The 17348-nt window shown below is 50.7% G+C and overlaps 1 protein-coding gene and 1 non-coding gene across 2 annotated transcripts in view; both read right to left on the bottom strand.

Annotated features, from left to right (window-relative positions):
* Positions 1–13933, bottom strand: part of DRC3 (dynein regulatory complex subunit 3) — a 34391-nt gene extending 20458 nt beyond the window's left edge. Inside the window, exons 1-3 of the mRNA XM_060260607.1 lie at positions 13750–13933; positions 8385–8501; positions 1813–1979 (exon numbers count right to left, since the gene is read on the bottom strand). Coding sequence (XP_060116590.1) covers positions 1813–1979; positions 8385–8501; positions 13750–13912 — 447 coding nt within the window. The 5' untranslated portion in view covers positions 13913–13933. The remainder of the gene's footprint in view (positions 1–1812; positions 1980–8384; positions 8502–13749) is intronic.
* On the bottom strand, positions 11649–11719 carry TRNAT-AGU (transfer RNA threonine (anticodon AGU)). The gene has a single exon. It is a non-coding gene; the product is annotated as a tRNA-Thr (tRNA).
* Positions 13934–17348: the final 3415 nt, after the last annotated feature.

Raw genomic sequence — 17348 nt, 5'->3', positions numbered from 1 at the left:
GTTTGGATTTGTCAGCCAACACTAAAAATAGTTATACTTTGAATCCTGGTGTCTGCACGGAGAGGGGTTTGCTGATTATCCTTGCAGTCAGGGCTGGAGCGTAGGAGTAGGCCAAGGAGGCGGCTGCCTCGGATGCCACTTGGCCAAGGGGTGCCATGAGACGCCCCTTCTCCACATGGCCACTGCCGTCCCTCTCCTCCTTGCAGCTGGCCGCCATTTGCCTCCCCGCGGCTGCCCGCCTGCCCGCTGTTTGCTTCCCCGCAGCCGCCTGCTGTTCGCCTTCCCGCCTGCCATTTGCCTCCTTGCGGCCGCCCGCCACTGTCCCCTCCCCGTGGCTGCTCGCCGCCCGCTTCCCCTCAGTCGCACCATCCCCTGCCCGTCACCATTGTCCCCGCCCCCTCCCCCCCGCGCCAGCTGCAGGCTCGGCAAAGTCCAGGGATGTGTGGCAGTGACGTCACTGTAGCGCACGCAAAAAAAAAAAACACTGGAGGGGGGGCAGAGGTCGGGGCTTCAGCCTAGGGGGGGGGGGCAGGCACCCCTAGCCCTGGGACCGCTTGCAGTTGTTCCTCCATTGCTCCAGCAGCTAGTGATGTTTTAAAGAGGAGCAGGTCCATTTCACATCTGTCCACTTATGAGTAAGACCCACTGAGCGGAGTTGGAGCACAGAGAACCACGAGAGATTAAGATGATTGGCTGCAACAGGCCCCGAAACAACTGGGTCACCTTGAAGACGGACCTACGATCGATCTTTCTGTAAGGACAGAAAGGGGAGGGACGGTGGCTCAGTGGTAGAGCATCTGCTTGGGAAGCAGAAGGTCCCAGGTTCAATCCCTGGCATCTCCCAAAAAGGGTCCAGGCAAGTAGGCGTGAAAATCCTCAGCTTGAGACCCTGGAGAGCCATGAATGGGGCTGTGGCTCAGTGGTAGAGCATCTGCTTGGGAAGCAGGAGGTCGCAGGTTCAATCCCCGGCATCTCCAACTAAAAAGGGTCCAGGCAAAGAGGTGTGAAAATCCTCAGCTTGAGACCCTGGAGAGCCATGAATGGGGCTGTGGCTCAGTGGTAGAGCATCTGCTTGGGAAGCAGGAGGTCCCAGGTTCAATCCCCGGCATCTCCAACTAAAAAGGGTCCAGGCAAAGAGGTGTGAAAATCCTCAGCTTGAGACCCTGGAGAGCCATGAATGGGGCTGTGGCTCAGTGGTAGAGCATCTGCTTGGGAAGCAGGAGGTCCCAGGTTCAATCCCTGGCATCTCCAACTAAAAAGGGTCCAGGCAAGTAGGCGTGAAAAACCTCAGCTGGAGACCCTGGAGAGCCGCTGCCAGTCTGAGAAGACAATACTGACTTTGATGGACCGAGGGTCTGATTCAATAGTAGGCAGCTTCATAGGTTCATACGTCTAAGGGGAGGGATGGTGGCTCAGTGGTAGAACATCTGCTTGGTAAGCAGAAGGTCCCAGGTTCAATCCCTGGCATCTCCAAAAAGGGTCCAGGCAAGTAGGCGTGAAAATCCTCAGCTTGAGACCCTGGAGAGCCGCTGCCAGTCTGAGAAGACAAGACTGACTTTGATGGACCCAGGAGGGTCTGATTCAGTAGAAGGCAGCTTCATACGAACATCCAGCTGGAACAACAAATGGAAATGTAAAGATCGTTACAGTACCTGAAACGGTTTTATGTTTTCATTATCTTTTTTCCCTTTTAAATGTGGTTTTATGTCCCATGTAGTGACAAGGTTGTGCTTTGCGAGGAGGGCGGGATAGAAATGGAATAAAACAAATAAATAAGCAAACCTCAGATTGCTCCTCTTTGCCGACACTTACGTTTTCTAGGGCCCCGATGTTGTTGTTCCCGATCGAGAATATCTGCAGCTGCTCCAGGGCATCCAGGTTCTCGATCTTGGAGATCCTGTTGTTGAACAAGCTGAGGTCTTTCAAGTTTACTAGAGCGTCAAGGCCTTCGATGACTTCAATGTTGTTGAAGGACAGATCTGGGGGTGGGGAAGGAATGGGGAAAGCAGGTTCCTTGCTGGAGTTCATGGCTTTGGAACGGTTCAAAACCTGAACTGAAAGGCGGTTTCGTATTCACGCGTAAGCAGATGTTTAACGAAATGAATGGGACTCCGTGATCTCTGCTGTACTGCGTGAAATTACTGTCGATCTGGGTACCACTCAAAGAGGAATGTAACCGGAGCATCTTCTCTTGCTTTGGAGCCGCTGTCTACAGGGGAAGGCTGCCGTGGTTTGGAAGCAGCGACCAGGGCTGGGCTCCCAGAGCAGGCAGGCTACACGGTCGCTAGAAATATGGACTTTGGCCTTGCTCCGCTTTGGTCATAAGTTTTGGTCAGACCGAGAGTTTTGATAGCCTTTAGAATGGATAAAAGGAAGTCCTTCTTCACCTAAAGGGCGATTAACACATGGAATTCACTGCCACAGGAGGTGGTGGCAGCTACAAGCATAGCCAGCTTCAAGAGGGGATTGGATAAACATCTGGAGCAGAGGTCCCCCAGTGGCTATTAGCCACAGCGTATTGTTGGAACTCTCTGTTTGGGGCAGTGATGCTCAGTATTCTTGGTGCTTGAGGGGCAACAGTGGGAGGGCTTCTAGTGTCCTGCCCCACTGATGGACCTCTTGATGGCACCTGGGGATTTTTTTGGCCACTGTGTGACACAGAGTGTTGGACTGGATGGGCCATTGGCCTGGTCCAACATGGCTGCTCTTATGTTCTTATGTGAAACAGAGTGTTGGACTGGATGGGCCACTGGCCTGATCCAACATGGCTTCTCTTATGTTCTTATGTGACACAGAGTGTTGGACTGGATGGGCCACTGGCCTGATCCAACATGGGTTCTCTTATGTTCTTATGTGACACAGAGTGTTGGACTGGATGGGCCACTGGCCTGATCCAACAGGGCTTCTCTTATGTTCTTATGTGACACAGAGTGTTGGACTGGAGGGGCCATTGGCCTGATCCAAAAGGGCTTCTCTTATGTTCTTATGTGACACAGAGTGTTGGACTGGATGGGCCACTGGCCTGATCCAACAGGGCTTCTCTTATGTTCTTCTGGGACACAGAGTGTTGGGCCGGATGGGCCATTGGCCTGATCCAACATGGCTTCTCTTATGTTTGTTTGTTTGTTTGTTTGTTTATTTATTTATTTATTCTATGACTTGTATCCCGCCCTTCCCATAAAAATGGCTCCGGGCGGCTCACAGCAAACAATAAAACAGAGTTTAAATTATTATTACATATATAAACCTTTAAAAAAGTCAGAACATTTAAAAACCTAGAAGCCTTAAAATCTTAACATCAAATCTATACCGTATCTTAACATCAAATCTATACAGAAGTCTAATAAGCTACATTTATTTCCAGTCAGGTGTAGGCTCGCCGGAAGAGGGTTGTCTTGCAGGCCCTGCGGAACTGAGCAAGGTCCCGCAGGGCCCTCACCTCTTCCAGCAGCTGGTTCCACCATGTAGGGGCCATTCTGGAAAAGGCCCTGTCTCTGGTTGTCTTAAGACGAACTTCCTTAGGCCCGGGGATGGTGAGAAGGTTTTGAGTCCCAGACCTCAGTACTCTCTGGGGAACATGTGGGGAGAGACAGTCCTTCAGGTAGGCAGGTCCCAGGCCATATATATTCTTATGTGACACAGAGTGTGGGACTGGATGGGCCACTGGCCTGATCCAACATGGCTTCTCTTATGTTCTTCTGTGACACAGAGTGTTGGACTGGATGGGCTACTGGCTTGGTCCAACATGGCTTCTCTTATGTTCTTATGTGACAGAGTGTGGGACTGGATGGGCCATTGGCCTGATCCAACAGGGCTTCTCTTCTGTTCCTATGTGACACAGAGTGTTGGACTGGATGGGCCGTTGGCCTGATCCAACATGGCTTCTCTTATGTTCTTATGTGACACAGAGGGTGTTTTCGCACTCACCTTCAGCCGGCGCGACCCCCCTCTTCACCGCGCAGGATCTGTGCGGATTTCGCACTAAACGCTGCGGAGCAGCCGGAAGTGCCGTAAACTCCCGGCGCAAAAGCCGCTCAAACAGAAACCGCCAAAAAGCAGTTTCCGTTTGCGCGGCTTTTGCGCCGGGAGTTTCCGGCTCTTCCGGCTGCTCCGCAGCGTTTAGTGCGAAATCCGCGCAGATCCTGCGTGGTGAAGAGGGGGGTCGCGCCGGCTGAAGGTGAGTGCGAAAACTCCCAGAGTGTTGGACTGTATGGGCCACTGGCCTGATCCAACATGGCTTCTCTTATGTTCTTATGTGACACAGTGTTGGACTGGATGGGCTACTGGCCTGGTCCAACATGGCTTCTCTTGTGGTCTTTGTTAGGAGGTAAATGTCCAAAGTCCTACCTTTCTGGAACAAAGTGATCTGAGTTAAAGAACCAAGTATGTTGGAATTGTGCACTCAAACAGGGTTGGGAGCTGTAGCGTGGTGTGGGAGAAACAGAACTGGAAAGAACCTCAAGGGTCATCTAGTCCAAACCTCTTGTGCAAGGCAGGAAATTCCAACTACTCCCTCGCAGAGGTTGTCCTTGAAAGCAGCTGCTGTGAGAGCCCTCTTAGCCCCACCCACCTCACAGGGTGTGGGGGAGGAAGATAAAGGAGATTGTGGCTGCTCTGAGACTCTGAGATTCAGAGTGGAGGGTGGGATATAAATCCAATATCATCTTTTTTCTTGTGAGCAAAAAATCTACTTCATGAGCTACTGCCAGTAAAGTTGGAGTCCAGCAGCACCGTTAAGACCAACCAAGTTTTATTCACAACGTAAGCTTTCGGGTGCTAGAAGCACACTTCATCAGACAATGGAATGGGGTACGGTGAGCAGAGCTACTTGTAGCTGGTGGGCAGTGGTTTAGAATGCAAAGTGGTCTTAAGTTAGAACCTGATGGCAAAAGAGTGAAATTAACAAATTGAAAGAGCATTTGGCCTGGATAGCATTGGCGTGGGAAACCAATGAAACACTACCATGTCAGAATGGGAGAATGAGGTAATGAATGTCTGTTAATCACTCGATTGCTAGCAAGTCTGGGCAGATGCCCACCTGGATCTCTCTGCCAATAAAGTTGTGAGCTGCTGCATCTAGTTGCTCTGGGGCCATTTTTCTCGAGCTAAGACAAATGTGTGTGAGCCCGAGGCTAAAAAAAATGTAATCCAGCTCATGCTAATTTGGAGTCCTGTGTACAACTCTGGTCACCACACCTCAAAAAAGATATTATAGCATTGGGAAAAGTCCAGAAAAGGGCAACTAGAATGATTAAAGGTTTGGAACACCTTCCCTATGAAGAAAGGTTAAAACGCCTGGGGCTCTTTAGCTTGGAGAAACATCGACTGAGGGGTGACATGACAGAGCAGGGGTGGCCAACGGTAGCTCTCCAGATGTTTTTGGCCTACAACTCCCATCAGCCCCAGCCATTGGCCATGCTGGCTGGGGCTGATGGGAGTTGTAGGCAAAAAAAATAATCTGGAGAGCTACAGTTGGCCACCCCTGTGATAGAGGTTTACAAGATTAGGCATGGGATAGAGAAGGCACAGAAAGAAGTCCTTTTCTCCCTTTCTCACAATACAAGAACTCATGGACATTCAATGAAATTGCTGAGCAGTCGGGTTAGAACGGATAAAAGGAAGTCCTTCTTCACCCAAAGGGTGATTGACACATAGAATTCACTGCCACAGGAGGTGGCCACATAGCCAGCTTCAAGAGGGGATTGGGTCAACATCTGGAGCAGATGTCCATCAGTGGCTCTTAGCCACAGCGTATTGTTGGAACTCTCTGTCTGGGGCAGTTGATGCTCTGTATTCTTGGTACTTCGGTGGGGGTGGCACGGTGGGAGGGCTTCTAGCCCAACTGGTGGACCTCCTGATGGCACCTGGGTTTTTTGGCTACTGTGTGACACAGAGTCTTGGATTGGATTGGCCATTGGCCTGATCCAACAGGGCTTCTCTTCTGTTCTCTTATGTCAGGGGTGGCCAACGGTAGCTCTCCAGATGTTTTTGGCCTACAACTCCCATCAGCCCCAGCCATTGGCCATGCTGGCTGGGGCTGATGGGAGTTGTAGGCAAAAAAAACATCTGGAGAGCTACTGTTGGCCGCCCCTGTCTTATGCTCTTATGCTAACTCAGCTTAGAGGGAACACGGTTTGGGGGACTCTGAGATCTCCATTTCTTCTCACGCCTATTGAAGGGATCTTGACTCTTGAAAGCTCATGCCTTGAAGCTCCTGTTGGTCTCTAAGGGGCCTCTGGACTCAAACCCAGCTGTCCCGCTGCACGTCAGCAAGGCTGCCCTCCGAAACGTTCTGAAAAGAATGTTATTCACGACGTGCCAGTCATTCAAACAAAAGGCATTCCGATGAGGTCATTCTGTTTTGCTAACAGGCCGAGGCTGGGACACGGCGGAGGGAACAAAACGCTTCTCTCACGAAGCGCAAAAGCTGATCATGAATGCGGCCACACAGGCCGAGCGAGCCCGACTACGCCAGGCGTTCTTTGGAGAGCGCTAAGCTCCTGGCTCCTCCTCCTCGTCACCCGACAGGCACGCAGGTTTTGTGTTTAGAGGTCACCGGGCCGATCCCAATCCTGGCTGGTTGAGAGGCAAATGGTGCCTGTCGATCTCTGGACAGGCGGCACGATGGAATGCACTGCCACAGGAGGTGGTGGGAGTTACAAGCATAGACAGCTTCAAAGGGGATTGGATAAGCATATGGAGCAGAGGTCCATCAGTGACTATCAGCCACAGTGTATTGTTGGAACTCTCTGTCTGGGGCAGGGATGCTCTGTCTTCTTGGTGCTTGTGAGGGGCAACAGTGGGAGGGCTTCTAGTGTCCTAGCCCCACTGGTGGACCTCCTGATGGCCTCTTGCTTTTGGCCACTGTGTGACACAGAGTGTTGGATTGGATGGGCCACTGGCCTGATCCAACATGGCATCTCTTGTGTTCTTATGTCTGGGGCAGGGATGCTCTGTATTCTTGGGGCTTGGGAGGGCAACGGAGGGCTTCTAGTGTCCTGGCCCCACTGATGGACCTCCTGGTGGCCTCTTGCGTTTGGCCACTGTGTGACACAGAGTGTTGGACTGGAGGGGCCACTGGCCTGATCCAACATGGCTTCTCTTATGTTCTTATGTCTGAGGATGCTCTGTATTCTTGGTGCTGGGGGAGCACAGTGGGAGGGCTTCTAGTGTCCTGGCCCCACTGATGGACCTCCTGATGGCGCCTGGTTTTTTTTGGCCACTGTGTGACACAGAGTGTTGGACTGGATGGGCCATTGGCCTGATCCAACATGGCCTCTCTTATGTTCTTATGTGACACAGAGTGTTGGACTGGATGGGCCATTGGCCTGATCCAACATGGCTTCTCTTATGTTCTTCTTTGACACAGAGTTTTGGAATGAATGGGCCATTGGCCTGATCCAACATGGCTTCTCTTATGTTCTTCTGTGACACAGAGTGTTGGAATGAATGGGCCATTGGCCTGATCCAACATGGCTTCTCTTATGTTCTTAAGTGACACAGAGTGTTGGACTGGAGGGGCCATTGGCCTGATCCAACATGGCTTCTCTTATGTTCTTATGTGACACAGAGTGTTGGACTGGATGGGCCACTGGCCTGATCCAACATGGCTTCTCTTATGTTCTTATGTGACACAGAGTGTTGGACTGGAGGGGCCACTGGCCTGATCCAACGTGGCTTCTCTTATGTTCTTATGTGACACAGAGTGTTGGACTGGAGGGGCCATTGGCCTGATCCAACATGGCTTCTCTTATGTTCTTATGTGACACAGAGTGTTGGACTGGATGGGCCACTGGCCTGATCCAACAGGGCTTCTCTTCTGTTCTTATGTGACACAGAGTGTTGGACTGGAGGGGCCACTGGCCTGATCCAACATGGCTTCTCTTATGTTCTTATGTGACACAGAGCGTTGGACTGGATGGGCCACTGGCCTGATCCAACATGGCTTCTCTTATGTTCTTATGTGACACAGAGTGTTGGACTGGATGGGCCACTGGCCTGATCCAACATGGCTTCTCTTATGTTCTTCTGTGACACAGAGTGTTGGACTGGAGGGGCCATTGGCCTGATCCAACAGGGCTTCTCTTATGTTCTTCTGTGACACAGAGTGTTGGACTGGATGGGCCACTGGCCTGATCCAAGATGGCTTCTCTTATGTTCTTATGTGACACAGAGTGTTGGACTGGATGGGCCACTGGCCTGATCCAACACGGCTTCTCTTATGTTCTTATGAGCACAGCGTGGGGCTCCACAACTCCACAACCAAAACATTTCCAAAAGCTTGGCCACCCAATCAATCGCCAGACGTGGCGGTCTACATGTTCAGGCTGCGTGAGGTGGCAGTCACAGGGGAGTGTCAAACAGCACTTTCGCAGATTCCTTACCCAGCCAGACCAGATGAACCAGGCTGTCCAGCGCCTCGATCTTCTCGATGATGTTGTTGTCCAGCTGCAGCTTGGTCAGATTGGGGAACTGCCAGAGATTGTCAATCTTCAAGATATCTGGGACCAAAAAACAGCCAGACATTTTAAGGTGGTCTCGTGTCTAACCGAAAGCCAGTTAAGGTGCTGCAGTTATTATTAATTCGACTTAATTAATTGCCCCATCCCAGCTAGCGCCAGGCTCTGGGCAATGTATATCAGTTAATATAAAACAGTACATAGATTAAAACTGGTAGAACAATTTAAATTAGTTAGAATGTTCAACTAAAGGTAAAGTTAGTCCCCTGTGCAAGCACCACTCATTTACAATTCTGGGGTGAAGTTGCATCACGATGTTTTCACGCCAGACTTTTTAGAGGGTGGTTTGCCATTGCCTTCCCCAGTCTTTTACACTTTCCCCCCAGCAAGCTGGGTCCTCATTTGACCGACCTCGGAAGAATGGAAGGCTGAGTGAACCTTGAGCCAGCTACCTGAACCCAGCTTCCGCCGGGATCAAACTCAGGTCGTGAGCAGAGAGTTTGGACTGCAGGACTGCAGCTTTACCACCCTGCGCCACGGGGCTCTTGAATGTTCAACTAGAACAATTTAAATTAGAATGTTCAACTGGGAACCCCAAGTATGAATTTCTTACTCTGTCACGGAAGCTTCTGGGCTGACCTTGGACCGGCCATACACTCTCAGCCTAGCCTACCTCACAGGGTTGTCTTGAGCATAAAATGGAGAAGACAAATAAGAGATTGGATTTATACCCTGCCCTTCAGTACCTAGTGGAGTCTCAGAGTGGCTCACAATCTCCTTTCCTTTCCCCTCTCCTCCTAGCCGCCCGGAGCCTGCTTCGACGGGGAGGGTGGGATATAAATCGAATAAACCTAACCTAACTTAACCCACAACAGACACCCTGTGAGGTAGGAGGGGCTGAGAGAGCTCTTGAAAGAACTGCTCTTCAGAGAATAGCTTCTGACAGAGTTATGACTGACCCAAGGTCACTCCAGCAGGTGCAAGTGGAGGAGTGGGGGAATCAAACCCGGTTCTCCCAGATAAGAGAGCTCTGGCTGACCCAAGGCCATTCCAGCAGCTGCAAGTGGAGGAGTGGGGAATCAAACCCGGTTCTCCCAGATAAGAGAGCTCTGGCTGACCCAAGGCCATTCCAGGAGGTTCAAGTGGAGGAGTGGGGAATCAAACCCGGTTCTCCCAGATAAGAGAGCTCTGGCTGACCCAAGGCCATTCCAGCAGGTTCAAGTGGAGGAGTGGGGGAATCAAACCCGGTTCTCCCAGATAAGAGAGCTATGGCTGACCCAAGGCCATTCCAGCAGCTGCAAGTGGAGGAGTGGGGAATCAAACCCGGTTCTCCCAGATAAGAGAGCTCTGGCTGACCCAAGGCCATTCCAGGAGGTTCAAGTGGAGGAGTGGGGAATCAAACCCGGTTCTCCCAGATAAGAGAGCTCTGGCTGACCCAAGGCCATTCCAGCAGCTGCAAGCGGAGGAGTGGGGAATCAAACCCGGTTCTCCCAGATAAGAGAGCTCTGGCTGACCCAAGGCCATTCCAGCAGGTGCAAGTGGAGGAGTGGGGAATCAAACCCGGTTCTCCCAGATAAGAGAGCTCTGGCTGACCCAAGGCCATTCCAGCAGCTGCAAGCGGAGGAGTGGGGAATCAAACCCGGTTCTCCCAGGTAAGAGAGCTCTGGCTGACCCAAGGCCATTCCAGCAGCTGCAAGTGGAGGAGTGGGGAATCAAACCCGGTTCTCCCAAAAAAAGAGAGCTCTGGCTGACCCAAGGCCATGCTAGCAGGTGCAAGTGGAGGAGTGGGGAATCAAACCCGGTTCTCCCAGATAAGAGAGCTCTGGCTGACCCAAGGCCATTCCAGCAGGTGCAAGTGAAGGAGTGGGGAATCAAACCCGGTTCTCCCGGATAAGAGAGCTCTGGCTGACCCAAGGCCCTTCCAGCAGCTACAAGTGGAGGAGTGGGGAGTCAAACCCGGTTCTCCCAGATAAGAGAGCTCTGGCTGACCCAAGGCCATTCCTGCAGGTGCAAGAGGAGGAGTGGAGAATCAAACCCGGTTCTCCCAGATAAGAGAGCTCTGGCTGACCCAAGGCCATTCCAGCAGCTGCGAGTGGAGGAGTGGGGAATCAAACCTGGTTCTCCCAGATAAGAGAGCTCTGGCTGACCCAAGGCCATCCCAGCAGCTGACCCAAGGCCATGCCAGCAGGTGCAAGTGGAGGAGTGGGGAATCAGACCCGGTTCTCCCAGATAAGAGTCTGCACACTTAACCACTACACCAGACTGGAGAATGGCGTTGGCTGGGATGAAAGGTGGGATATAAATGAAGCAAATGAATAAAAATAAACCTTTGGGCCGACTTACGAGATCACCCTTTTGGCATTGCGCGTCTCTACACGAACTGTCCTAGCATAAGCCCGGAGCTGGATGGCCCAGGTTAGCCCAAACTCATCAGATCTCAAGAGCTAAGCAGGGTCAGCCCACTTTAGTACCCACATGGGGACCACCAAGGAAGCCCAGGGTGGCTGCACAGAGGCAGGCAATGGCAAAGCACTTCTGAGCATCTCTTGCCTTAAATACTGCACCTGATGGCCCTATACTGGCTGTGATCGGACAGCGGTCTCCCCCAACAACATAACCAAGCCCACATTATAATAATAGCCAGATATTTTCAATCCGACAAGTCCTATCACTAGGACAGCGGCGTCAAACGTGGAGTTCGGAAGTCAAATCAGGCCTCCGGAGGGCTCCTATCAGGCCCCCGAGCAACCGGCTGTCATCTGATTCCTTCTCATATGAACATATGAAGCTGCCTTCTACTGAATCAGACCCTTGGTCCATCAAAGTCAGTATTGTCTACTCAGACTGGCAGCGGCTCTCCAGGGTCTCAAGCTGAGGTTTTTCACACCTATTTGCCTGGACCCTTTTGAGTTGGAGATGCCGGGGATTGAACCTGGGACCTTCTGCTTACCAAGCAGATGCTCTACCACTGAGCCACAGCCCCATTCATGGCTCTCCAGGGTCTCAAGCTGAGGTTATTCACACCTATTTGCCTGGACCCTTTTTTGGAGATGCCGGGGATTGAACCTGGGACCTTCTGCTTACCAAGCAGATGCTCTGCCACTGAGCCACCGTCCCTCACCTGACTGGCAGTGGCTGTCCAGGGTCTCAAGCTGAGGTTTTTCACACCTATTTGCCTGGACCCTTTTTTGGAGATGCCAGGGATTGAACCTGGGACCTTCTGCTTACTAAGCAGATGCTCTACCACTGAGCCATGGTCCCTCACCTGACTGGCAGTGGCTCTCCAGGGTCTCAAGCTGAGGTTTTTCACGCTTATTTGCCTGGACCCTTTTTAGTTGGAGATGCCGGGGATTGAACCTGGGACCTTCTGCTTCCCAAGCAGATGCTCTACCACTGAGCCACAGCCCCATTCATGGCTCTCCAAGGTCTCAAGCTGAGGTTATTCACACCTATTTGCTTGGACCCTTTTTTGGAGATGCTGGGGATTGAACCTGGGACCTTCTGCTTCCCAAGCAGAGGCTCTACCACTGAGCCACCGTCCCTCTCCCTCTCTCTTGCTTCCTTCTGCATAACCGCTTGCTTTTCAAGGCTTGCTCAATTGCACGGGAGCTAAAGAGCAAAGTCTCTATTTTCTCCATTGGCTGAGGCTCCTTCCTTGGGAAGAAGAGTTTGCTTTGCCAGGCTCTCTCAATTGCACAGCAGCGCTACCGAGCCAAGTCTCTCTGCCTTCTATTGGCTGAGGCTCCTCCCCCCCCCCAAGTCCCCTGGGGAAGGAAGGAAAGAGCCAGAGCTTCCCCATCTTTAAGACCAATGAGTGCTAACGTTTTAAGCATGTTTTAAGTTTTTTAAAATATATATATTTGTGCTTGTCTGTGTTTTTTATAAAATTTTATCTCTGCTACCTAATCTTAAGTAGGTACAGACATGGCCCCACCCAACCCCACATGGCCTGGCCCAACAAGGTCTCATTTATGTCAGATCCGGCCCTCATAGCGAATGAGTTCGACACCCCTGCACTAGGAGACAGGCGAGCCAAGGACAAGCAGCTCGTTTTGAAGGAGTTGTCGCAATGGATCTTGCAGCAGTTAAATGAACTAAGATGAGGGAGCCAAAGAATGCCGTGTCGAGCTGTACTAGCTTCGAGCTGTACTAGCCATGGACTTCAGCGGAATTAAAAGAGGGTCACGCAAAGGTCCCCAACCTTTCTGAGCCTGTGAGCACCTTTGGTATTCGGACCTGGGCGGTGGGCACAACTAGAAATTGGTTGCTGAAAGAGACGGCATTTACCACACATCGGAATCCCAAGGGCGCAGGGGAAGAGGGGTAATTTTTAAAAAAATACCGTGGGAAAGAGGAGCGATAGAGACGATTTCACACGAGGCGGAGCGGAGAGCCCTCTTGCTCCTGGGGCTTCTCTCCGCTTCCACACACGTTGCTCTGGAGCTGCGATTTGGCACAGCGTTCTTCCGCAGCAAGCAAAATCCTCTTCCAAGCGGTTCCTGCTTGCTGTGGGAGAACGGCGCGCCAACTCACAGCTCCGGGGCAACTTGTGCGAAAACGGAGAGAAGTCCCGGGATCAAAAGGGCTCTCTGCCCGGAACAAGCCCTAGTGAGCACTGAGATCTAGCTCTCAAAATCTTCTAAAAATCCCTGGACCAAGGGAGGCCAAACTGAAAACAACGAGGGAACAGGCCTTCTCAATGATGGCTCCCCACTGGTGGAATCAACTGCCAGAAGAGGTGTGAGCCCTGCGGGACTTTAATCAGTTCCGCAGGGCTTGTAAAACTGTCCTTTTCCAACTGGCCTATAAGATGGAAACCTGAAAGTGACATCTAACCATCTGGATATATATATTGTACTGTACTGGATATATATATTGTACTGTAGCACCTTTTAATTTGTAGTGGTTTTAATTAATTTATTCATCTAATGTGTTTTAACTGTATCTTATTGTATAATTGTATTTTATAATCATGGTACACTCCATGTCTTGTGAGCCGCCCTGAGCCTACCTCGGCAGGGAGGGCAGGATATAAATAAAAGCTTATCATTATTATTATTATTAGTGCGAAACCGGTCAGAGAATAAAGCCAGTAGGGTGGTAGAAGCTGAAATTAAATCGACATTATCGTGATCTGCATAGCCAACCAGCTCTCCAGTAGCCAATCGGAAGCCCTGCTGGGCAAGAGTCCCACCCACTCTCTGAAAACACCAGGAAAAATGCTGCCAGGCTCCGTGGCACCGCTGGGCGCCAGCCTGTAAGGCAAACGTTGCATCCTTCGGGGCTTTACTTCTGAAATCGAGCTGCAGCTCCTTGACGTCTTTGAAATTGATGCCTTCTCTCTTGGCCAGCTGGCCGGCTTCTTCTTTGGGCCCTTGCTCCTCCACCGCCTTCTGGAGCATCTCGCTGTCGATGACGTTGGGCTCGATGCTGTCGTACAACCGACTGGTCATCTTTGAGCTGGGAAAGGGCCCTCAGGGGGCCAGCTGTCCAAAGGCGTCTCCCGACCGGTTGCAGACACTAAAATGTCATCACAGGCAACAGCCGGTTATAATCTCATTCAAGGGCTTGTAAACAAAGTAATCAGGGCTTTTCTTTGTAGCAGGAACTCCTTTGCATATTAGGCTACACCTCCCTGGAGATAAGAGTCTACAGTACTATACCTGTTTCCCATCGTAAATGTAAAGCTACCTGGAAAGTCCCCATTTGTAAAGGTAAAGGTGCAAGCACCAGTCGTTTTCAAGGCAGACTTTTAACGGGGTGGTTTGCCCTTGCCTTCCCCAGTCATCTACGCTTCCCCCCCCCCCCCAGCAAGCTGGGGACTCATTTTACCCACCTCAGAAGGATGGAAGGCTGAATCAACCTTGAGCCAGCTACCTGAACCCAGCTTCCACCGGGATTGAACTCAGGTCATGAGCAGAGCCTGGACTGCAGTACTGCAGCTATACCACCCTGCGCCATGGGACTCATTTGTAGATCCATTCAAAATATGAAGACTTGCCCTTCCTGTCATCCCGAAAAGACATATGCTGGTGTAATTCACTTTGCCGTTTTTTGAACGACGCTGGTTGTGGGTGTGGGTTTGATCATCCACTGTTGTTGTTACAGAGTCTTTAAAGGACTGAAATTTTATGCATAGATTATAAATTTTACAGATGATCAAACTAGTGTAGATCTTAAGTTTTTTTAATTAATTAATTTATTTATTCAGTTAGTGAATTTATATTCTGTCCTTTCCCATAACGGGCTCAGGGCAGATTTTATATATGGATTTGAAACGTCAGATCTTAGAGATAGTTCTGTTATATTTAGACCAATTCTATTTTTCAACATTTTATTGAATAGTTTTTGCTTTTGACTTGTACTGATTGTGGCTGAATAAATTGATCAACGTAGTACACCCCCCCCCCCCCCATGATGTAGCCAATCCTCGAAGACCTTACAGTAGAATAGGGCTGCAGGGGAAACATCCCGATGTTGCTGGCACGATTACGTCACCTGGAAGTGACGTCATCACACTGGTGATGTTGCGTGCTGCCGCTCTAGGTGTTTCCGGGAAAACTCTTATGGCTTTCCCGGATGCACTAGCTATTTGGGAGGGAAAACTCTATGGTACAATAGGTACCATAGAGTTCTCCCCTCCCAAATGCTAGAGCGTCCGGGGGGGGGGAACCATAGAGTTTAACTGGAAATGCCTAGAGCGGCTGTGCAAGACATCGTTGGCGTGATAACGTCACTTCCGGGTGACATCATGCGCGCACTTGGCCAACCTAGTGTAGCCTAATATGGAATTAAGCTCCTGCTACAAAAAAAGCTCTAAATGTAATTACACTCCCCATACACAGCCTTTTTAGCCTCTCCTTAGCCTCGCCATCTACTCATATCCCAGACTGCCCCACATTTTTGCTCATCTGCCCCCCCGCCACAATCCCTCTCATGTACAGTGATGTACTAACCTTTTTACTTGCTTACAAGTATTAAAAATAAACAACTTAGTCTTCTATAATTAAAATTCCACTTCAAATTCAAGTTCTGTCCTCCAAACTGGGGACACTAGTCGCCAGGTGGGAGCTGGGGATCCCCCAGAATTACAGTTCATCTCCAGATTACAGAGATCAGTTTCACCCTGGAGAAAACAGATGATTTGGAGGGGAGGACTCTGTGGCAGTGTACCCCACTGAGGTGCCTGTACTCTCCAGGCTCCACCCCCAACTCTCCAGGAGTTTCCCAACCTGGATTTGGCAACCCCAGGGGTGGAATTCTTGCAGGAGCTCCTTTGCATATTAGGCCACACCTCCCTGATGTAGCCAATCCTCCAAGAGCTTACAAGAAAGAGCCTTGTAAGCTCTTGGAAGATTGGGTACATCAGAGGTGTGTGGCGTAATATGCAAAGGAGCTCCTGCTAGAATTCCACCCCTGGGCAATCCTAACCACCTCATTCCCCATTGGTGGCCAGGGGGGGGATCTGGCTACCCTAAGCAAAGTCTGGAAAGAAAATACTTCACCTGCGTACTCTTTTTTATATCATTTGGGAAAAGCTTGCATGGAATATTTATTTACTTGTTTACTTAACTTATACTCTGCCTTCCTGGAAACCCAAAGTAGCTTACATTATTCTTCTCTGTTTCATCCTCACAACAACAAGGAAACTTGTGGGGTGACTTTGGGCAAGTGGGTCTGTCTCTCAGCCTAGCCTACCTCACAGGACTCTTGTGAGAATAAAAAAGGCAAAGCCATGTAGACCACATAAAGAGCTACCATGTTTATTCTCCACTTGCCTATTAGGTTAAATAATAAACAGAAACCAACAGGATTAGACCAGGGGTGGCCAAACTTCTTAACGTAAGAACCACATAGAATAAACATCAGATGTTTGAGAAGTGGGAGGGAGGGAGGGAAGGAAGGACATAAGAGAAGGCCTTTTGGATCAGGCCAGTGGCCCATCCAGTCCAACACTCTGTGTCACACAGCAGCCAAAAAACCCAGGTGCCATCAGGAGGTCCATCGGTGGGGCCAGGACACTAGAAGCCCTCCCATTGTTGCCGCCTCCAAGCACCAAGAATATAGAGCATCACTGCCCCAGACTTAAGAACATAAGAGAAGCCATGTTGGATCAGGCCAACGGCCCCTCCAGTCCAACACTCTGTGTCACACAGAGGCCAAAAAACCCAGGTGCCATCAGGAGGTCCATCAGTGGAGCCAAGACACTAGAAGCCCTCCCACTGTTGCCGCCCCCAAGCACCAAGAATATAGAGCATCACTGCCCCAGACAGAGTTCCAACAACAGGGAGGGAGGGAGAGGTGGAAAGAAAGCAACATTAACTTTAAATGCCTTCTCCAAGCTGCCAGCTGGCTTGGCAAAGTGATTTAAAAGGAGAAATGCCTTCTCCAAGCCAGCTGACGGGGGGGACGGGGCTTCGAGAGCCACACAAGATGTGTGAAAAAGCCACAGCTTGGCCACCCTTGGATCACACAGATGGCTAGCAGGCGTCGGTATTTGCTGAATGGCGCCTTGTTATTCAAGCCCAGTCTGCTACTGGGCACCAGAGCTTTCTGCTTGCAAACAGGAGACTGAACACAAAGCCCAACTTCAACATGTCTGTTTTAGTCACCGCCAAGGGATTGCCACCTCCAGTTTGGTCACTTCTTAGAGATTTGGAAATCTAACAGAGTCTATGGTATACCATAGAGTCCAACCTGTGAATGCCAGTTTCCTCCTATGGGAACTGATCTCTGCAGCTGTAATTTCAGCGACAACTTGGGGGTTAGGATTGCCTGGTCCCCCCCCCCCCCCTCAGCAGGGGATTGAGGGTGGGTGGGTAGAGTTGCCATATCCAAACTGGGAAACTCCTGGAGATTTGGGGATGGAGCCTGGGGAAGACAGAAACT

This window comes from Heteronotia binoei, chromosome 20 (assembly GCF_032191835.1).
Source record: "Heteronotia binoei isolate CCM8104 ecotype False Entrance Well chromosome 20, APGP_CSIRO_Hbin_v1, whole genome shotgun sequence".
NCBI classification, from domain to species: domain Eukaryota; kingdom Metazoa; phylum Chordata; class Lepidosauria; order Squamata; family Gekkonidae; genus Heteronotia; species Heteronotia binoei.
This window is presented reverse-complemented; position numbering and strand designations above follow the sequence as displayed.